Source organism: Simochromis diagramma, unplaced genomic scaffold (genome assembly GCF_900408965.1).
Source record: "Simochromis diagramma unplaced genomic scaffold, fSimDia1.1 OVJJ01000284.1, whole genome shotgun sequence".
NCBI classification, from domain to species: Eukaryota; Metazoa; Chordata; class Actinopteri; order Cichliformes; family Cichlidae; genus Simochromis; species Simochromis diagramma.
Genome location: NW_024386871.1, coordinates 736358 through 755387, shown reverse-complemented (window position 1 = coordinate 755387; position 19030 = coordinate 736358). Strand labels below are relative to the sequence as shown.

The 19030-nt window shown below is 41.7% G+C and overlaps 1 protein-coding gene across 2 annotated transcripts in view; it reads right to left on the bottom strand.

Moving 5' to 3' along the window:
• syde2 (synapse defective 1, Rho GTPase, homolog 2 (C. elegans)) overlaps positions 1-19030 on the bottom strand; it is a 48554-nt gene that overhangs the window by 21276 nt on the left and 8248 nt on the right. For both annotated transcript variants that reach the window (XM_040031490.1, XM_040031492.1), the window contains exons 2-4: positions 16254-16555; positions 15505-15901; positions 4098-5233 (exon numbers count right to left, since the gene is read on the bottom strand). In XM_040031490.1, coding sequence (XP_039887424.1) covers positions 4098-5233; positions 15505-15901; positions 16254-16555 — 1835 coding nt within the window. The remainder of the gene's footprint in view (positions 1-4097; positions 5234-15504; positions 15902-16253; positions 16556-19030) is intronic.

Below are 19030 nucleotides of genomic sequence, written 5' to 3'. Positions count from 1 at the left end.
GACTGTGTCAAAAACACTTTAAGATGCAAGTCTCACCTCTTTGGAGCCATTTGGCAACACCTCCAGGTAGTTACTTCTAAAACCCTATCTGAGAAAACACAAAGCTATTCATAAACTTTTACTTTAGTGGTCACCAGGACGTAAACACTGCATGTACAGAATCATTGTTATCAGTCAACAAAGGTCACTTTGTACCAAAAATAAGATTTAAAAAGGTTTTATTCCACCACAAGTTATACTTCTACTATATATGTGCACCTGTGGACCCCAGAGCTATGCATACTCATCACTCCACATAACATTATCCTAACATATTTGCAACAGTCATGAGCCTGATGAGTCTCTCATGATATTCTGCTGCTGTAATAAATCATTTCCACAAAACTGACAATTGCAAAAGCATGGTAAAGATTTAAACACAGTATCGTAAAAGCAAAATTAACCTCCCACTCTGGAGACAACATGTTGAGGACCATTTTCCTGGACCATTTTCTCTTTATGAAACCGAACAGTAATACATGACATTAAATTAGCTGGCAAAGTGAAATGATCTTAGAGTTGACATCCTCATGAATGAATGGATAAACACTGAGATCTTCTAAAACCCAAGTGTCAGCTCAGCATTAAAAATGAAAGGACTAAGCTATAAAGCATTTATGTTTCTTTACCTAAGGCTCCAGACTGTGACCTAAAGAAACTTGAGACATCTGATGTTTGTAACTCGGCACCAGCGCTCTCCTTGTTATTCTGGGATTAGGCCCGTCTACAGACATACCATAATTTCTCCTACATGTGTCTGTCTGGTATGTGGCATAGCAGACCAACTGGTGTGGTTGCCCTGGAAACGTGTTAAATCAGTGGGCTGTGAATGGCGGGTTGGGTCCGGTTCCTCACAAAACACACTCGTACACACACCGCCGGCCTTTCCGGGCTCCAGCGTAGGAGCGCTATAATGTCTCCCCCATCCCACCAGAGCAGCTATTTGTGAACTCTCCTCGTCGAGTCCAGCAGCGTTTTTCTAAACCTCACACGAGAGGGAGTGAGGAGGACAGATTAGGCAGGGATTTGGCTTTGTATGCGAGTAAACAGAAGTCACTGGGCACAATGAACAACAAGTCCATTCAGAAAAAAAAACAAAAAAACAAAAAAGCGAAGGCTCTCTCTTTGGGGCAGAGCTGAGTGCAGGCGGGGAACAGCTGTTAGCAAAAAAAAGGACTTAAGAACTGTGGCCTCTGGGCAGCACAACAGGCACCACTAGCCAACCCTATATGTAGAAATGAGATCCAGAGGAAAGATGATGTCCAGGTGATGTGGAGGGTTCAGAAGCTTTTTTTCTTGGTTTAGGAATATCTTTAATATTTTAAACAACAAAGAGTTAAAGGACAGAAAGAAAAGTGCATTTAATTGACTTTAGGATATTTATGTGGGCGTATTCTCTGCATACAAAGACACACACATGATGGGAGATGACATGGGCAAAACTTAATATGCTAATTATTTTATCAGGCAGTCAGCAATCGGTAATATTTTTTTGTTTATAAAATATAAAAGTAATTGTGAAAAATACCCACTGACATTTCATGTGTGTGACATAGTATTAATCAATGCTAAGTAATACTAATAATTAAAGCACAAAAAGATCGAAACTTTCACAACAGCTTGTCGAATTCGGGATCATGATAGAGCCTGTCTCACCTATCACAGATTGTTGTGTACACCCTAGACAGATTACGAGTCTGTTACATGGCTAACACAGAGAGACACACAACCACCACTCGCCCACATTTACACCTAAAAATTTCAGAAACATTAATTTTCCAAGCATGCATGTCTTTGAGCTGTGGGAGGAAGCTGGCATGCCCGTAGAAGAAATATCCATGCATGGGGAGAACATGAAGTAGTAAACTTTATGCTGCTCTCATAATTGAGTCTCTTAGCCACAATAATTACAACACTTGTGTCAAAACAAAGTGTCTTAATATTTCCAGCTTCTGGGCCTCGAGTGTGGATTGAAGGAAGTATTAAGGAAGCACACAGTTAAAGACTGTTGTGTAAATTTACCATCATCCACTGAGAAAATAAAATCACTTAAAGCAAAAAAAAAAAAATGCTGTTAAAAGGTACATTTCAAGTTGTAGAAGGGTTTTTCTTGTCATGTCAAGTATAAAAAAGAGCTTGTCGATTCATTCATTCATTGAGAATGGAAGTCAGAAAACAGCATCAGAAAATCTTTCTCACCCTGCCTCTCACTCATGGGATCGGCCTCCACAACCCTGAATCAATGAGCAGTTAAGAACTGAATAACCAGTTAAGATAGCATAAGTAAGATTGTTGCTTATATCATCACTGCTAGATGACATAAACTGTCATTTTTGAAAAGAATCTTCATGGGACAATTACGTAATCAAGATCTATGTATGAAAGCTCCAAGGCACTGCCTTTAAAGGACAGATGAAGTCACAATGATTAAATGAAAAGTCTGTTTAAAAAAACCCTTCTGTTCTGTATAAAGGCATGCATCTGAATAGCTGCTCCTAACATGTCCCAATATCCGTGTGCATCATATATGACATGTATAAAAGCTCTTTTTAAAAACACATCCCCCTGTCTTTAAAGCACTCTGAGTGCTCCCATACATAGCATGAGTTGCAGTCTTTTCAAAACACTCACAAACAACCAGCATCTCGCAGAAGCCCAGAGGACACACAATTCTAAGAGACTTTGAGAGAAAGTCTCCATGAAGCCATTTGAAAAGGCGCAATGCTACACATCTAGCCATACGTGCTTTGGTGACACAACCTGCAAATTCCTCTGGGATCTGGTGTCATCCTCATCGTGAACTCTATCTGCCTGCAGCCTGGAGGAGCCCTTACACTTGATCTCAGACTGATAGCATGTACAAAGGCTGCTCTGCATCTTTGTGAAGAAACAAAGGCAGCAAAACAGCTGCGAGGGACAGACGACAAACACTGTCAGACTGAGTGAAGGAGAAGCAGAGACAGATATCACAGCACAGAATTACAGAGCGAATGAGGCAGTGCTTACCATCAGACTCACATCTTATATTTGTGTATACCGCACAAATATCCCTAAACCAATTTAACACTGCACTTTAACACTGTCTGACTCACAGAAAGTGAAAAGTTAAAAAAGAAGACTAAAACGAAGCTGTAGGTGATTGAGAGCTGTATTTCTCTTCCTGTTTAAATGTCAGTGCAATTCAACCACCAGTCAGGCTTTCAGACGTGTTGCTAATGTGCAACCTTAAGTTTTAAGCCACAGGCTTACTGGAGATGGAGAGTAAAAAACTGTTTACTGGAGCTCAAATGAATAAATTTCTCCAATTTATTATAAATTGGAAGGTTTGCTGCTACTACTTCTGCTGTACTGCCGTAGGTGGTAGAAGACAGAGTCTAATATAATGCACAGGCACCAAAAGTTTGCCTATTGAACCTTGCATGCCCCTCTAGAGAGATCAGTCAAGAACACTCTAGAGGGGCAAGCAAGGCACTACCATTGGCCCTTGCATGCCCCTCTAGAGTGATGAGTCAAAAACAGTGGTCAGACGTTATTATTGCTGCTGTCTCAGTTCTAATTAGGAGAAACGCTTCTTCCTCTTTGTGCTCTCTCTATGCTGGCTGTCAAAGGCCTCATGAACTCTCATTTCCTCTGTCACTCCTGCTATGACTACAGCAACCTCTTAACTCTGAGCCTCTTTCCCTGAATAAAAGAGCCAGTTGCCTCAGGAAGCCAGAAACTCCGTGACATCATTAAGTGTGCTATGTCTCCTCTGTCCATTCAGTTCATGCCGGTTATTGAGCCTTCCTGATGGCTGCAGGGTGTGTGCTCATTTCATGGAGCTAAAAAGATGCTGTGAATGTGGAATTATCCCTCCAGCCATTCTTTCCCTCCTATTTTAAAAATTATTTCTAAAATTGGACATTACCAGCCTTATTTAAAAATGAATCTGACTCATTAGAGAAGAGGATTAGACTATATATATATATAAGCATGTTTCAAAACAGAGATATTGTACTTTTATTCTTATTTTTTTGACAAAAATTATTTGGGGAAAACGAGAACAGAATTACACTCACCTGACAGCCTCTCTTCTCGATTTCATTGATGCATTTGCTTATAAGAAGTGGTACCATCAGTCCTGAATTTTCCCTCTCCACCACTCGCCACACCTCCACACCAAACACCTGTGGCTCCCTGTCTCCATCTGGACCACCGTTCAATGAGTTCTGCCACTGCTCCATCAGACTCAGCTTGACATAGATAACTCCACGTGGCTCCAGCTTTACCGCCAGCTGGTGGGAACGTGTCACTCTGAAGAGAGCAGGCAGTACCACTGTGCCATGGCAGCAAACACGGTTGCGTCTGGGTGTGGGCTCCCAGCTGAACACTACCAACTTCAGATGTTGGGCATTCTCCAGCTCAATGTTGAAGGTGTGGTCCATATCTAAAAAGGTCGTTCGGCAGGTGAGGAGAGCGGTTCGTGCTTTGTTAACCGAGTCCACCTGGATGGCACAGTAGACATCTCTAGAGTCAATACGTGGGGGTTTGAGGTCCTCTGCTCCATAAAAATGCAGACTCATCAGTCCTGAGATGTACTGGCTGCACTTGGGCTGCTCTGAGAAGCTGTAATGACGGAAAGCATCAATGTCCAGCTCTGTGCCGTTGATTCTGGAGTTTCCACCTCCTCCTTCTGTATCCTTGCCTTTTCCTCCCTTCCCCTCTCCAGACCCATGTTTGCCAGATTTGGCCACCAGCTCTGGCGAGTCACCATCGCTGAGGTAGCCACCTTTACTGGCAGACTTTGAGCTACCACTGCTTTTCTTCTTATAAAAGCTGTGCTGTGTGGACACACTGCTATCCAGGTGGTAGCGTGAGATCACATTACGGCTAGCCTGCCCACCCCCAGATGAAGCTAACCGAGGAGGCCCTGAAGTCTGCAAGACAACCTCTGACCCGCTGCCATTTGCTTTTGGAGAATGGGCCCTCGGTTCTAGCTGACTGCTTCCATTGCTGCTGCTGTTGTTTTGGGTCCCCTTGACGCTGAGCTTACGGCTTAGCTCTGGGAGTTTCTTCATCTTCATGGAGATCTTCCTGACGGTACGTGGGGACTTGATCTTGTCTGGGAACGACCAGTTGATTGAGCTGCTCTTCTTGGCCGGGTTTGGGCTGGAGGGAGGTGAAAAGCTGGCGGTGTTGGGCAGGTCAAGACAATCTACAAAGGAAATGACAGGACAAGAGAAAATGTGATTATTCTTTCTTTGTATTTTCATGTTTATTTAGTCATTAAGGTTGTATTGGTACCATACAGGTGCAGGAATAGGGAGTGCAGAGTTTGTGTAGTATTGAAAGAAATAGACAGGTAACCATCAGTCACAAATTCTTTAGGTTACTGGTTCCCTAGGATAATTTTACTTAGATATAGACAGGAAAAAAAATATTTAAAATCAAAGGCGTGAACCATAATTTACAGGAAAGTGCTACACCCTCACAGCACATCATCAAGTGATTAGGTTTACATGAAACCCAGTAATCCAGTGACAGACACATATGGGAGGCAACGCTTCATATAAACACTTCAGCACTTTATAATACAGCTACAGTCTATATATGTAGACCCAAGCTATGTTCAAGATAATTAACGGTTATGATGAAAAGGGTTGCTGAAACGGATGTAATATTAAAAATTTTAATATCTTTCTGAGGTCTCTTTGCAATATATTGTATTAATTCAACTAAGCACGATGGAAATTTTAGTGGAATCTCATTACGCTTCCAAAAGAAAGAAAAGCAGGGAAATGTCTTTCCAGAGACACCAGCTGCTTCAGGGCTGAGGTAGAATTACGCAGTCATTATTCAAGCTGGAAGATATCCATTTGGGGTTGACCTTGTAGGCAGCTCTCGCCTACCTTGATGTCTAAATGAACATGAAGATTTCTGTGTCTATAGAGTGTCTGACAACCACTGTTTAGTCTACAGGACTTAAGCTTTCATCATGATTTTCTTGTATGGCAAATAATTCAAATATTTTGGTCTATTTTGGAGAATTTGCAGTAGAATTTAAGTTCAATATGGACACAGCTGTTAAGGCTAATGTGTTACCAGTTACCATTTTTGGTCTCTTTACTTGCTATAAACTTAAACAGTTATTCCCTACCAGTCATTGGTACTAACATCAGTCGCTCTGTCTCCTCTCTCTCCTCTGGGTCTGTCTGAGCCTTCTTGGTTAAAATAGCTGACTGTATCTGAAAGCAATGCCAATGACTGACAAAAACCCCCAAAAGAATTAGCTGCAGGCTCTGCTATCAGGAACTCACAACACAAGCCACCCATTTCAGATCCAGGAATCTGATTCATAGTTCATTTGAATTTTGAACACTTTCTTGTACTGACAACAGCCCATTTGTATATTCTTTCTATTGGTTTGAATTCAGGTCCCCACAGCCAAACACACTGTCATCTTCCAAGCCCCAAAAATCTACCTGGCAAAAAAACGGAACGAGCTGACACAGAGTCATCTACGATTTGAGTGATTAAAGTGGAATATGTCAAATTATGAGCATCCTGCCTAGTCTGCTCTACAGGAAGCTTGAACCTGACTTAAATAACTATTTTCTGCTTTCAGCACTCCTTTAACAAGATTTCCTCCATGGCTTACCTGCCTTTTTTAACTAAAGAGCTGATACCTCACTGCATGGGTCATGGAAGATTAAAGCTGAAACACATGATTCAGAGAAGGAATTTACTTTTTGAAGGTCTTTTGATGAGTGTTTTTAGATCTGGCCTAGATATTAAGCAACACGAGTGAATAGCTCCTCAGTGTTGGCACTGAGAAGCTATTCAACCCATTCACACTATATTGTATTGAGTTGAGACTCCTTGTTTAAGCCACTAATGTAGTTTTTGTTTTGAATGGCTAATTACTTTCTCTGAATAAACTCTGGAAACAAATAGTGATGTAAGAGACAGAACAAATATGGAGAGAGCGACAAAGTGAACAGAGGAAGAAGCAGAGAGCGCCTGATCCTGCCAACTTCACCAGTTCTATTTTTCTGAGGGAACCCGCTGTGCTATTCTGGGGTGAGGGCCCACGGGTGAAAAGAGGGAGGCAGAGGAGGTGCAACAGGATGGAGAGAAGGGTAAGATGGGGGGCAGGAGCAGGGCAGGGTGTAGCCGACAGATGAGGGACAAAGGCACCCCTTGTCCAGGCACTCCGAGGTCTAGATGGACGACTGGAAGGCTGGCAAGCCCACTGGTGAATGTACAAAATGAACACGGCTGTTCTCCCACATTCCTCATCAAACCATGTTTACACTCCTTTTAGCCCAGCTCAGTAGCCTTCCTTGTCACAGCTTCCTGCCTATAATAGACATAGAGGTGCTCTAAGATGGGAAAAAACGGGTGGAGACCACTGGTAGTGCAAATACACCAAACATCAGGGGTAGTATACAGAGAGCTTTTGGGAGGAGTTTACAAGTGAAATTCCTCATGAAAAAACAGATAATTCATTTTGTTCTCTTATAATCTGATTTACAGTGCGGATCAGATAGAGTACAACTAGAACCCGTATTGGATTGAACCCACAGGTTTTTGTGCACAATAGTGTATTTGGTAAACATGCATTTAATACAGGCTGTACATAAACATTGAGAATTGTCACTTAATTTACAGTAAAAACAATCCTGTCTCTTGTTTAAAGTGGTAACAATACAGCCACAGGAAAACAACACATGTCAGGCAATATCCTTTCTAAAATGGGCCTATGGCTATTTGTTTTACAACACTTTATATAAGACTAAGCATATATCTGATTAAGGAAAGTAACTGTACCGTTGCTGTCCAGACAATGCTTGTACTACTAGAACCAAACATGGTATTACATTAATTATAATGTTGTAGATTCTGCTAATCTCTTAGTTTGGGCAGCCTCAACATGTTCAAGTTAAGCTTGAAGGCAAAATGCACCAGCGTCAAAAGATTAATATGAGAAATATCTGAGCAAGATTATATAAACAAGGATATTTTTAATAGTTGTGTAGGAGCATCATGATTAGTGTTTATAATATCAGTGATTTTTAAAAGTGAAATATTGGCATTGTGTTATTAACACAGATAGATGATATTAGCTACAGACCTTTATGCGGCATCCGTGCACACGTCTTGAGTTTTGAATTTGAATGAAAACGTTTGTTTCTAATCAAACTGTCATCCCAGTAATTATTGAACATGTGCCAGTGCAGTAAGGACAGCTGTTGCATCATTGCTGAATTAAAACACAGGACAGTAGAAACACAGCACCCACGTTTTATGACCTACATTAGCTCATTTACCTCACTAACAAATGCATTCACCTTCTAGAGCGAGAATCATCAGCTCTCTGCTGCTGTCACATTCTTTGGATAATCAACATGGACCGAGGCAACACACACTAATCCTAAAGGTAATAACACTTGCACTGTGTGACTGTGGCACATACACACACATGAAAGCTGTGTCTGTAGCCTCTGGCCTTGTGGCAGCAGCCAGCAGGGTAACGTGACACCTCACAAGCTTAGGTTCAGGGGCAATGACTTGACACCCAGCCCTCCAGGGCCATGTTCTTAGGTCAAAGGGCAAAAGGTCTGCATTCTTCTGGAGGACACCTGAGCTGGCTAACTGTGTCAACCTCCAACATTTTATCATGGACATGCACCCACCGTATTACTGTAACACAAAGCAAGAGTGCTTTCATAAAAACACGCATAAGCACATGCCTTTCCTGATCCTGCTGCCCTCGGCCACTGACACCTCTTAACAAAGCTCAGGAATTTATGTCAATGCTTTATCACAGTACTGGCACCAGACAGGTGTAAGAATAGGGAGTGTAGGGTGTGGGTGCATGCGAGGGAAAAACAGTTCATTGCCAAATACACCTGACAGCAGACACAAGATAACCAAGATGGAAATAATAGCGAGACAATATGAAGTGTCTTGCAATTAAACAATTATCAGGCACCTGGTCAGCAAGAATGTGAGACTGTGTATTAGCTGTGTGTGTCTGACAGTGAACATGAGAGAGACTATTTGCTCTGCATATACTCTGATAAGCCTTGGAGGGAGACAATAATCTGGAGTTCAAGATTGTAAAATTGCTGGTATTCACTTGAGTGCATGTGCCCGTACAAGCACCACTGCCAAATGTGCATGTGTTAACTGTTGAAACAAAAAGGACCAGGTTGTGCTAACAAACAAGGGGAGTGTAAATAAACTGGTGAATGGCATACTTGTCCTGTAGTTTCTTTACCCGGTGACCGAAGCTCAGCTTTAAGCCGCTTCCTCTCCCCCTTGGCTCCAAATCATTTGGTGTTGGAAGGCCTTTCAGCGGCTGCAGGAGCAGGGCCGTTTCATTACAATGGTTACAAAACCTCTGCTAATATATCCAAGCATGCAGTCCTCCGCGCTAGCACAACATGGCCCCCTGCCAAAGCACTCCTCATGTAGCCTCACTCGCCTACTGCTGCTGGCCTTTTCTTCCTCAGCTGTAACTCAAATGACAGAGAGGCTGCTAATTCTAGTCAGCCTGCAGCCACATCGGTCTCACTACACTGTCTCGAGTGAAAAACATACTAGAAGATATGTGGTAACTGTTGACATGCAACTCCTTTTTTATCTAAAAATATACTGCACAGATATAGTAAATACAGTAAATAAATATCAGAATATAAATAGAGATGAATTGCTCATCACATAGGGTAAGCGAAGAACGTAACTCAGAGACCGAGTGATTTGATAGCAAAGAATAACACAGCTAAAGCAAGAATGAGAGAGAGTGCCGCTACTAGCATCAGAATTAAATTTCATTCATGGACTTAGCCACCGTGAAATCACCATTTCACTTGTGGGAGGTTTTTTTTTGAAAGTTCAATGTTAGCATTTTGGCAGCCACCATATTTTGGAAGCCTAGAAGTGACCATTATTGGAAAAGAGGGCAGAATGCTACGTTATCAACTAAAGCTAGCAACTAGAGCTGTACCATACTGTCCACAATAATGCCGTGGTTATCAATGATATGGGAACACAATGAGTTCACACTGACTGGAAGCAGCGTGCCAGCATACAATGATGATTTAGTACCTATGAAGGGAGCCACCACGATAACCTCCAACAAAGCGTGAGAGAACAAACAAATTATTACCATTTGGGACAGAAGCAGAAGAACACAGTCTTCAGTGATAGTAGCTCATTGGATAAAAAAGAATGGAAAACAGCTCTCACTTTGTTTGCCCTAATGCTACTGCTGCTTTACGATAGCTCCGTAAGTGATAAAACATTATTCTTTTTTTTTTTCTTCAACATTGTCAGAAATATAATTATCACAAATGTCCTTGAAATATTACGATATGCTATATCTCCCACCTCTTCTAGCAAGCTTGGTTAGCATAGCCTGTATAGTTGAGTCATACACTGTGCATCCCGATTCAGGCGCTACGTCCTTCACATCTGGAAGCTGCTTACAGCATAGCAAGGCAATGAAGCCTGTCCAAATTTAAAGGTTCCTTTGAATGTGGCCCACAAATAGGCCCTTATTTTCCCAGGTGGATGCACTGGGTGGATCCTTCATGGTCCACTCGATCCCAAGATTGGTAACTGTTGGGGTTTTTTAATGTTTTAAAAAAATAGCAATGGTTCAAGCAAAGTGGTCTAGGAATTCTCTTTTAAAAAGTAAGTATTGTATTTCATATCACTCAAATATCCACCAGTACAAATGTTGAAATAACAAAGAAGCGCTAAATTTTGCTAAAGGTATTGGTTATGCGAGTTGCTACTTGATGCAGTTCAGGTCCTACATGCTTTAAAAGAATTTACTTTATAATGTAAGTGGTTCAAAAGCTGGATTTAATCTTAATTTATACCAATAATACATCTTGGTTTTCACTCAGCTGAATATCACACACATAACTGCTTATTAAGAACATAACAGAAACTTAGCTAAGCTATGTAAGAAAATATTATACATTTATTGCCAAAACATACAAACTTCACTGCAGAACACATTATTTTTCTGATAATTCTAGTTTTTAAAAATTAAAATGATGGTCAAGAGGTATAGCACAGTGACTCAAATTTACATAGGTGAAGCCTAAGACAGCTACCAGCTACCATCCACCGTCTGCTGACACAAACAACCCATTTGGTCACAAACAGGAGCTGAACTGTGAGAGAAGGTCAAACGCTACACTCAAACTAGCTATCCTGTTTAAAGAGCCTAATTATTTTATTGGACAGCACTGTGTTCATGGAGTCAGATAATTAATTGTGAAGCAATACAATGAATTTATTCCTTGTGAGGATTTTTTACTTTTAATATAATATATGAGCTTTGGTTTAGACTTGTGCTTGGAAAAGAACTATCAAGATTAAGACATTACATAGGCTCTGGAAAATTGTGATGGACATTTTTGAAGTTTTGAATTTTTGTAGTTGGAAGAAAACTAATCAAGTTAGAAAAGAGTCGTAAAGCTCTATGAACTACCGTTGTGTGACTTATGACCTCCAATTTATGTATATTTAGTTACAGTATATAAAAATTCTGCTTTCACTAATGTTTTCTCCCCTAAAAACAGAGACCAGAAAAGTTTTCCACAGCTGCTCTGGTGCTGAAATGAAGAACAGAGCAGAAAGAGAGAGCTATGAGAAAACTATGTGACCTGAACTTCACATCTAACATCCGGCTAAGGAATCTGTTCTGGTTTTGAAGTGCGGCCCTCACAAAGTTGTTGACTTCCTCCAGACCCAACCATGCAATCGTCAGCATAGATTAGGTTCCCAGTTTCAGCTCAGAGGCGTGAGCTCTCTGTAACTTGCAACCAGGGCCAACTCTCAAACTCAACTGCCAGTGTGACCAAAACATCCCCCAGAAATAGCTCTGATCCCATTCTGAGTGCTGGCCAAGTCAGATTCCCCAAACAGGCGCTAAAGGGAACAGCAGATTGGGAACACAGCAAGCTCACCACCCCCAAAGTCCATCAATCATTATTCTCCATACAAATAGAGCATTGAAATGGACAAAAAGTCACTCAATAGGCAGCACACGAGGAGTCTGGAGTGTATCCGGTGAGAGGGAAAAGAACCAGCCAGCCGAACAGAAGAAAACCATGGTCGCAAAGAGTCATCTACATCTGCACGGCTTCATTAATTCAACAGATGCCCCTATTCACACTCAATCAATGAAGGGACTGTCAAATTTCTAAACCGGCAGATAAAGTGGTGTCTGTACGGTCTCATTTTCACAATGAATTGGAAACAGAAAACAGAAAAGATGAAAAAAGTTGAGAGTGACAGAGAGGCTGGACTGAAGAAGTCTGGGGCAGCACTCTTTGATTTTTTTTTTTTTTTTTTGTAGTTAAAACCTTTGTAAATCCTAGATCAAAGAATATATCGTAAGTGGCATGGGCACATTTAGAAAATGTGGCCAACCAACCCATTACGTGGTAACTTAAACACAAATACAGTAGATGTGATAAAAGATATGGCTCATGGTAGCGGTTATAGTGATGTTACTACCAACAAACGTGTCTTTGCTGAGGTTTAGTTAAACATATTATTACCTATAAAGAGCCACAGTAACATACAAATTGCTATAACTATGTTGGAGGAGGTTTAAGCCCTTTAAAATGTGGAGTCCAAGACCACATTTTTAATAACGCTGGGAGTGATGGGAATGGTCACAATGGTAAAGCTGAGGCTTCAAAACCGCTCTTCAAAAACCAACAGCTGATGCTACAGTAAACCCTCTTATCCAAATATAGTCTCTGTAAACTCCAGAAATAAGCAAGACAAAACGGTCAGTATTGGGATTCAGAATTCTGGACCACAAACCAATATTCAACATGATGGTGGTGATGCCAAACATTTACACACAATCTATAATAAACACTGAAAACAGGTAACAAAAAGCAACTTCAACTGGCTCCGTTCAGCAGAAAAGAAATGTGCTTACCAACACTTCTAAAGCTAGACATTTCTGCCTGTTCACAATCTTTCAGCTAAGTTGACCTGAAGGGTTTGAGAGTAATCAATCAATCTTCCGACTCTGCAAAATTGGGGAACGACTGCAAGCAATCGACGGCAACCGCATGAAAAAAGTGCCGATGCGTTTCCCTCAAAGCTATAAAATGCCAAAGTAAGTAATATGTTAATCAATATTCTTCCAGATTCAGCAGATACTTACTGATAATTGTGTGCTATAACACAGACTAATGCACTTAGCGTTTTGAGGTCAGTGATGAAGCAGGTCACTCACCCAGGAAACAATGTTTGGTCATTATCTAGGCTTATTTTGAGGAATGGAACAGTGGGTGAATTGAAGGCGAGCTGTTGCCCTTTTTGCTGCCCACCATCCCCCAACACTGCCTACCAGTTTAAAGTGGAGGAGGAGTGCGGTGTCATTCTGCAGCCCTAATGCACATAGCAATTTCTGAAGGGAGAGGAGGTTTCTAACTAAAGATGAAGAAAGACAGTGAAGCTACACTAAAAGTCCCACTGCATCCACAATGAATAATCAACCAGTAGCCAGTGAGTGTTTCCTCTCTGATGACACGTACTCGAGCACGTTGCTCTTTTTTTTGCGGCGGAGTGTGGGATGGCGTCGACGAACACACAGGAATCAATTGCAAAGTCAACAGGCAGCAGAGAGGGAGGCAGTTCCGGAGCGGGAGGGGGGGGGGACAACACTGCTGTTCTCTTGTCTCGTTTTCAGGCAACGAGTAAACCAACAGTATCGCACACCTTCTACTGACTGCTCCCAAACTGCATTATGGGATGTAAATGAGGAACAGGTCTTTGAATAGTAGCATGTTGCCGAACATTGGAAAAAAATCTACTGAACAATGCAGTCCGGCCTCCACTTATGTCCACTCGTCTGCTTATCCAGTTTCCTCTGTGCTGCAAAATGGCACAATGGGTCTGACAACGAAAGGTGCACCAAAAAAAAGAAGCTTACATTTAATTAGTGCAGCATGATTAGTGCTTTTCCTGGGCTGGTACACTGAGCCTCATTCTGATTTAATCCTAATCCTACAAGGAAAGTCTCTCAGGGCAGAGAGTTTTGCTGAGCCACATGTGATGTCAGCAAGAGCCAGGATGAAGGAGTTTATCATACGCCAATCAAAGCCCGTGTCCTTGTCAAGAGCACATTTGTTAGCCCTCACCGAGAGCTCAGCGTCTCAGTGATCATGGCTTTAACTCTTAAAAAGCTGGCGTAGCCGTGGAGGGAAAAGTTTCTGCTGAGCTTGTTATGACACCTTCGCCCCTGCTGTGGAACTGTTGCTGAGAACGCTAAAGCTGAAGCATTAGATTTCCAAACCCAAAGCATTTAGCCTGTCTTTGTGCTCACACAGCTAGAAAAAAATGGCTGTTGCGTGCCACAGAAAAGCGTTGTTAAAAGTTGTAATTATAGGCTCAGCTCAAGATGTGCCAATTGGTTCAAACTACCATGTTGCCACATCACAGAGAACAAAAAGTCGGAAGTTAGAAAAAACAGACCGGGGCTTATTAAGAGACAGGGAGCCGTGTGCTGGCTGTCATCATCATGTCGTCGCTGTAGAGCAGAGTTGTCAATGACTTTCAAACACACGAGTAAATAAAAAGCGCAGCAAGTGAAAAAGACAGAAGGCTACGATTCATTTATATCTGCAAATAAATCTTTAGGTCTTGAATTTGTTTTCTGTAGGAGAGGTGTTTCAATGAGCCATAATGTACAAAGTTCACAGTGTGTGTGTGTGTGTGTATTAGCTGGAATAACAAGTAAATTGATATTCTTTCCTCTCAGGAATGAATTAGCCAGGAGGAATGAATTCCTCTGTCTGTCTAAGTTTAACTTATGAGGGACACTGATGTGCAGCGATGAGATTTGACAGCCGTGGCTCCTGTCTGCGCCGATCAAAAGAGAAAGAAGAAACTCTCCTTGTCTGGCTCCTTATTACAAACTTTTGATTTATGTTAATTGAAAACTGGAGATTTTAAAACCTTGAGTTGCCAATTTGGATGAAAGGTTGTAGCGCTAAATTCAATTTAATCACTTTAACCTATTTGTGATATTGACCAGTTGGTATAAAATGAACTTAAATAGGATTTTGAGAGGAATTTCAGATTGCCTCTCTTAGTGCACCTTTTTTTTAAAATTACACACTCCAGCACTTATAGATGATATAAGAATTTCTATTTGTAAGCAGAGCTTTTAGTGAGCTGGGAAAAATGTTGAGCTTAAAAAAGTCTGTTTATCTGTTGACTGGTAACATTGTCAACACTAACTTTGATTAGTGCTCAAGGTGTGCACAACTGCAAAAATCTGCCGAGAGAGACTGGCAAAGCAACAAAGAGTGTAATTGGCCTTCAAGCATCAACCACAGAAAATTGGTAGGGAACAAGTGAGTAAAGAAGCTGATGAAAAGCAGGAAGTGAAGTTAGAATGTGGGAAGGTGTGGGTGTCTTTTTTTTCTGCCTTACCTGTGGGTCTGCTGCTGGAAGGCCCCCCCTCCTCCTGAGGTTTGCACGCGAGCATCTGCCTGTGCGCATGTAGTACCTCTGTGGAATGCACAGCATTCCCCTGACTTGCATCTCCTGAACCGCCACCGAGGCTTTCCACGAGGGCCTCTGGCCCACCACAGCCGGATCCATCTAGGGACTTGCCACCATGAACCAAATCAGTCCCTTTGCTGGACCCCCTCTGGGGTTCAGCTCGAGGAGGGGCGGTCAGCCCTCGGGAGCGTTGATCAGAATTGTTTTGCTCATCTTCCTCAGGTATGGGATTGTACCAAATTTCCCCTTCGTCATCTGCATCGTTTTCCTCAGCTGGGTCCATGCTATGAGGGTGAGGAGACACTTTTGCCGGACTAACGCTGACCTAAAACGACACATTTTCTTGTTAAAGTTTGCCAGAAAACTGTTGGTTGCATTTCTGCATTAGTATAAGACTTAATGGGAAATTAGGCTTATTTATCTAGTTAGCTCAACTTAGAATAAATTTGGAAGCATCTAGCTACACAGTTTCAGATTCTCAGATTACCTTATTATATCATTTGTGGGTTTATGACACATTATCTTTGGGACTATTTCTTTGTTTGTAGCCTTAAATGAATTCGGATAGAGCCAGGCTAGCTGTATTCCCCAGTTTCTGTGTTTTTAGCTAAGCTAACTGGCCAACTTTTGCTTGATCTATAGCTCATCTTTTTAAAAAGAGAGACCTCGAGGCTAACCTGCGGCAGCTGCAGGCGAACCGGCCTAGGGGGTGCTCCCCTTGAGGGCCTCAGATGGTCTGGGGAGGGACTAGGAGAAGGAAGTGGCTGATGGAAACCCTGGCTGCCCTCCTCGTCGGCTCCCAGCATTCCCTGAAGCTCATCCTTAGTGCACTGATTCTTCCCAAGTGAGCTCTGCTGCAACCAGTTGCGCTTCTTGGAGACAGTGATGGTGGTGAGCTGTGGCCTCCATGATGAACTCTCGTTGGTCCTGCCCGCCTCTCGGCTATTAGCACAGGAGGTCTGGACATTCTCAATGAAAGCTGAGGGAAGCAAGAGTGAAGAGAGTTACAGCCCCATGCCAGCAGACAACTAATTTTCATCCTGATCACTATCATTTAAGTAATTTCTTAACTGCATTGAATTACAGGAACTGATCTCAGGCTATTCATGTCATGACAAGATGAAGAAAACATCTGTATCAAAAAACCACAGGTGAGGAAATGTGATATTTTACTATAAGCTTTTAGATTTCATCTCGTCTCTCTCTCTCGTCTGTGTTTTGAAGCCACATCTTTGATTTGTCTCGTTTGATTTCTCTGCTTTATGACTTTTGGACGGACCATCATTAAATAGCTTTTACACCCAAAGTCAAACTTTCAATCACACCACCACAATCCCCTGCAGCACCTCAGCTTTTTTAACCTCATCTTTAGGATCCTAGTTCATGTGAGCTTCAAGAACGTGTGGGTTCTGAATTCAAAAAGGAGATGGAAAGATGTGATAATTGCTGGTGTTACAGCTGTGAAAATAAAGAGGACAGGACGTGTGGAGAGGCTGATGGTGATATGTGCACAGTGTAAAAAGGCCAAATAATAGAGAGATGACTCAGTGCCTCGATGGCCCAAAGAAAGGAACAAAGGAGCTACTGCAAGAAAGTTTTCTCCAAGCAATCAAAAAACACCTTTGCCTGTAAATCAAATGCCACGCTTTTATTTTTACAAAGGTTGCTAGCAGATGCAGCCGGAGAAAAACAACTTGTGCGCATGTGTGTGTGCATGTGTGTGTGCATGTGTGTGTGTGACAGGGAGAGTGAGGTGCTGAGGGCAGGGTCTTGCTTGAACTTGTACAGCAGACTCGTGTAAAAGACTGTTTTGATCCTCAGCAGCTACCAGACGAGCCCCTCCGCATGCTATAATGACAACATCTCTTTTCCTCAAGGAAATACATTTCCATGCATGTCAGGCTATCCGGCAAATTATAGACTTGAGAACATTTTCACTTTACAAAATCGACTTTAACAGTATATACACACTTGACTGTAGTATAAATATAATCTAAGAGAGGACATTAAAATCACATGCCATAACTTCTACTTAGTAAACAAAGTTTTTCATGCTCATTATTATTATTATCATTGTTAACAAACTTGACATTAGGACAAAGACACAGCATTTGCTTTTCCCTGGAAGTCGACCAGGATCTCTGAACAGTGTCTCCCGCCTTTCCAGTGATCTACGGCCTTATAAAGCAATTGTTATCCCATAAACATCAATTATGTAGTTCCTCTCATCAAGAAAAAAGTGGGAGAAATAACAACTTGGAGAAAACCAATCACATCGCTCTCTCTTCTCTTTCATTTCAATTAAAAGTGGTCCCCAACCCCCGGGTACTGGTCCGTAAAACGTTTGGTACTGGGCCACGAGAGGAGGCCCTCTCTCGGGCCACCGGTTTATTAAAAAAACGTTATTTTTTAATAACGATAAAAATAACATTTTTTATTTTTTTAAATCGTTTTTATCATTAACTCGATTTCCCTGGGTTTTTTCCCGTGTTATGTATAAATCAATAAATCTTTGTTTTTTTTGGTACCGGTTGGTTTTATTTTGTTGTATTTATCCGTGACACCTTAAAGGCAGGTCTGTGAAAATATTGTCAGACAAAAGACGGTCCGTAGTGCAAAAAGGATTGGGGACCGCTGCTATAGGATGTAAAGCACATTTTAAGTTTTTGTAGTTTTTTTATTACTGTGTCTGGAACAGCAACGTGTTTGCGTTAGCCTGGTTTGGGCTCTTTAAGGGCCTGAAGTTTAGTAGTTTTAGCCTGTGCTGACTGCCAGGAGAAAGACAAAAGTGTACTAAGCTAGTGGTGATGCACTGAGCCCCACGAGTTAATGCGTAGACCTAAGCAGCCAGCCTCTACTAATCTGCTATGGTTTATATTCAGATGTTATGGCAGTTCCTTATTACCCTTTCAACTGAGCCTGCAAGAAGTCTTTTTACTTATATTTGGAAATTTATGAGGGGAAACCTTTTAGAAAGTACACTACAATGAAGGCGGCAACTGTAAGCTATAGTTTACAAAGGCGTGGTCTTCAAAAAGGATTTTTAGCACCACGAGATGTTCAAAACTTCAGCCTCTTAAGGCTACAATTGTTAGTTCGCATGAAAAACTTTAAATTGACCAGATGAATTTCAAAAAATGGGAATACACACATAGATTGTAGGAAAAGCAAGAAAAGGATTACTGGTGTGGAAAAGACATGATATGAGATGGGAGGAACATTTTGGCAGAATGGAGGAACGATTATAACGACCAATCCAAAGCTGCACAGCTCACTGTGTGCTCAACCTGGTACCGTAAGACTACAAAGAGGTGAGACAGTTGTGCACAAAGATTTTGTCAGCATGCCATCTTCTTTAAGGGGTCTTTCATAACTGGAAGAGGAAGCGAGTTCTGACATGAACAGCATTCCAGACCACAGCTCCAGATTTACAGCCTGGCTGCTGTCTCCTCGC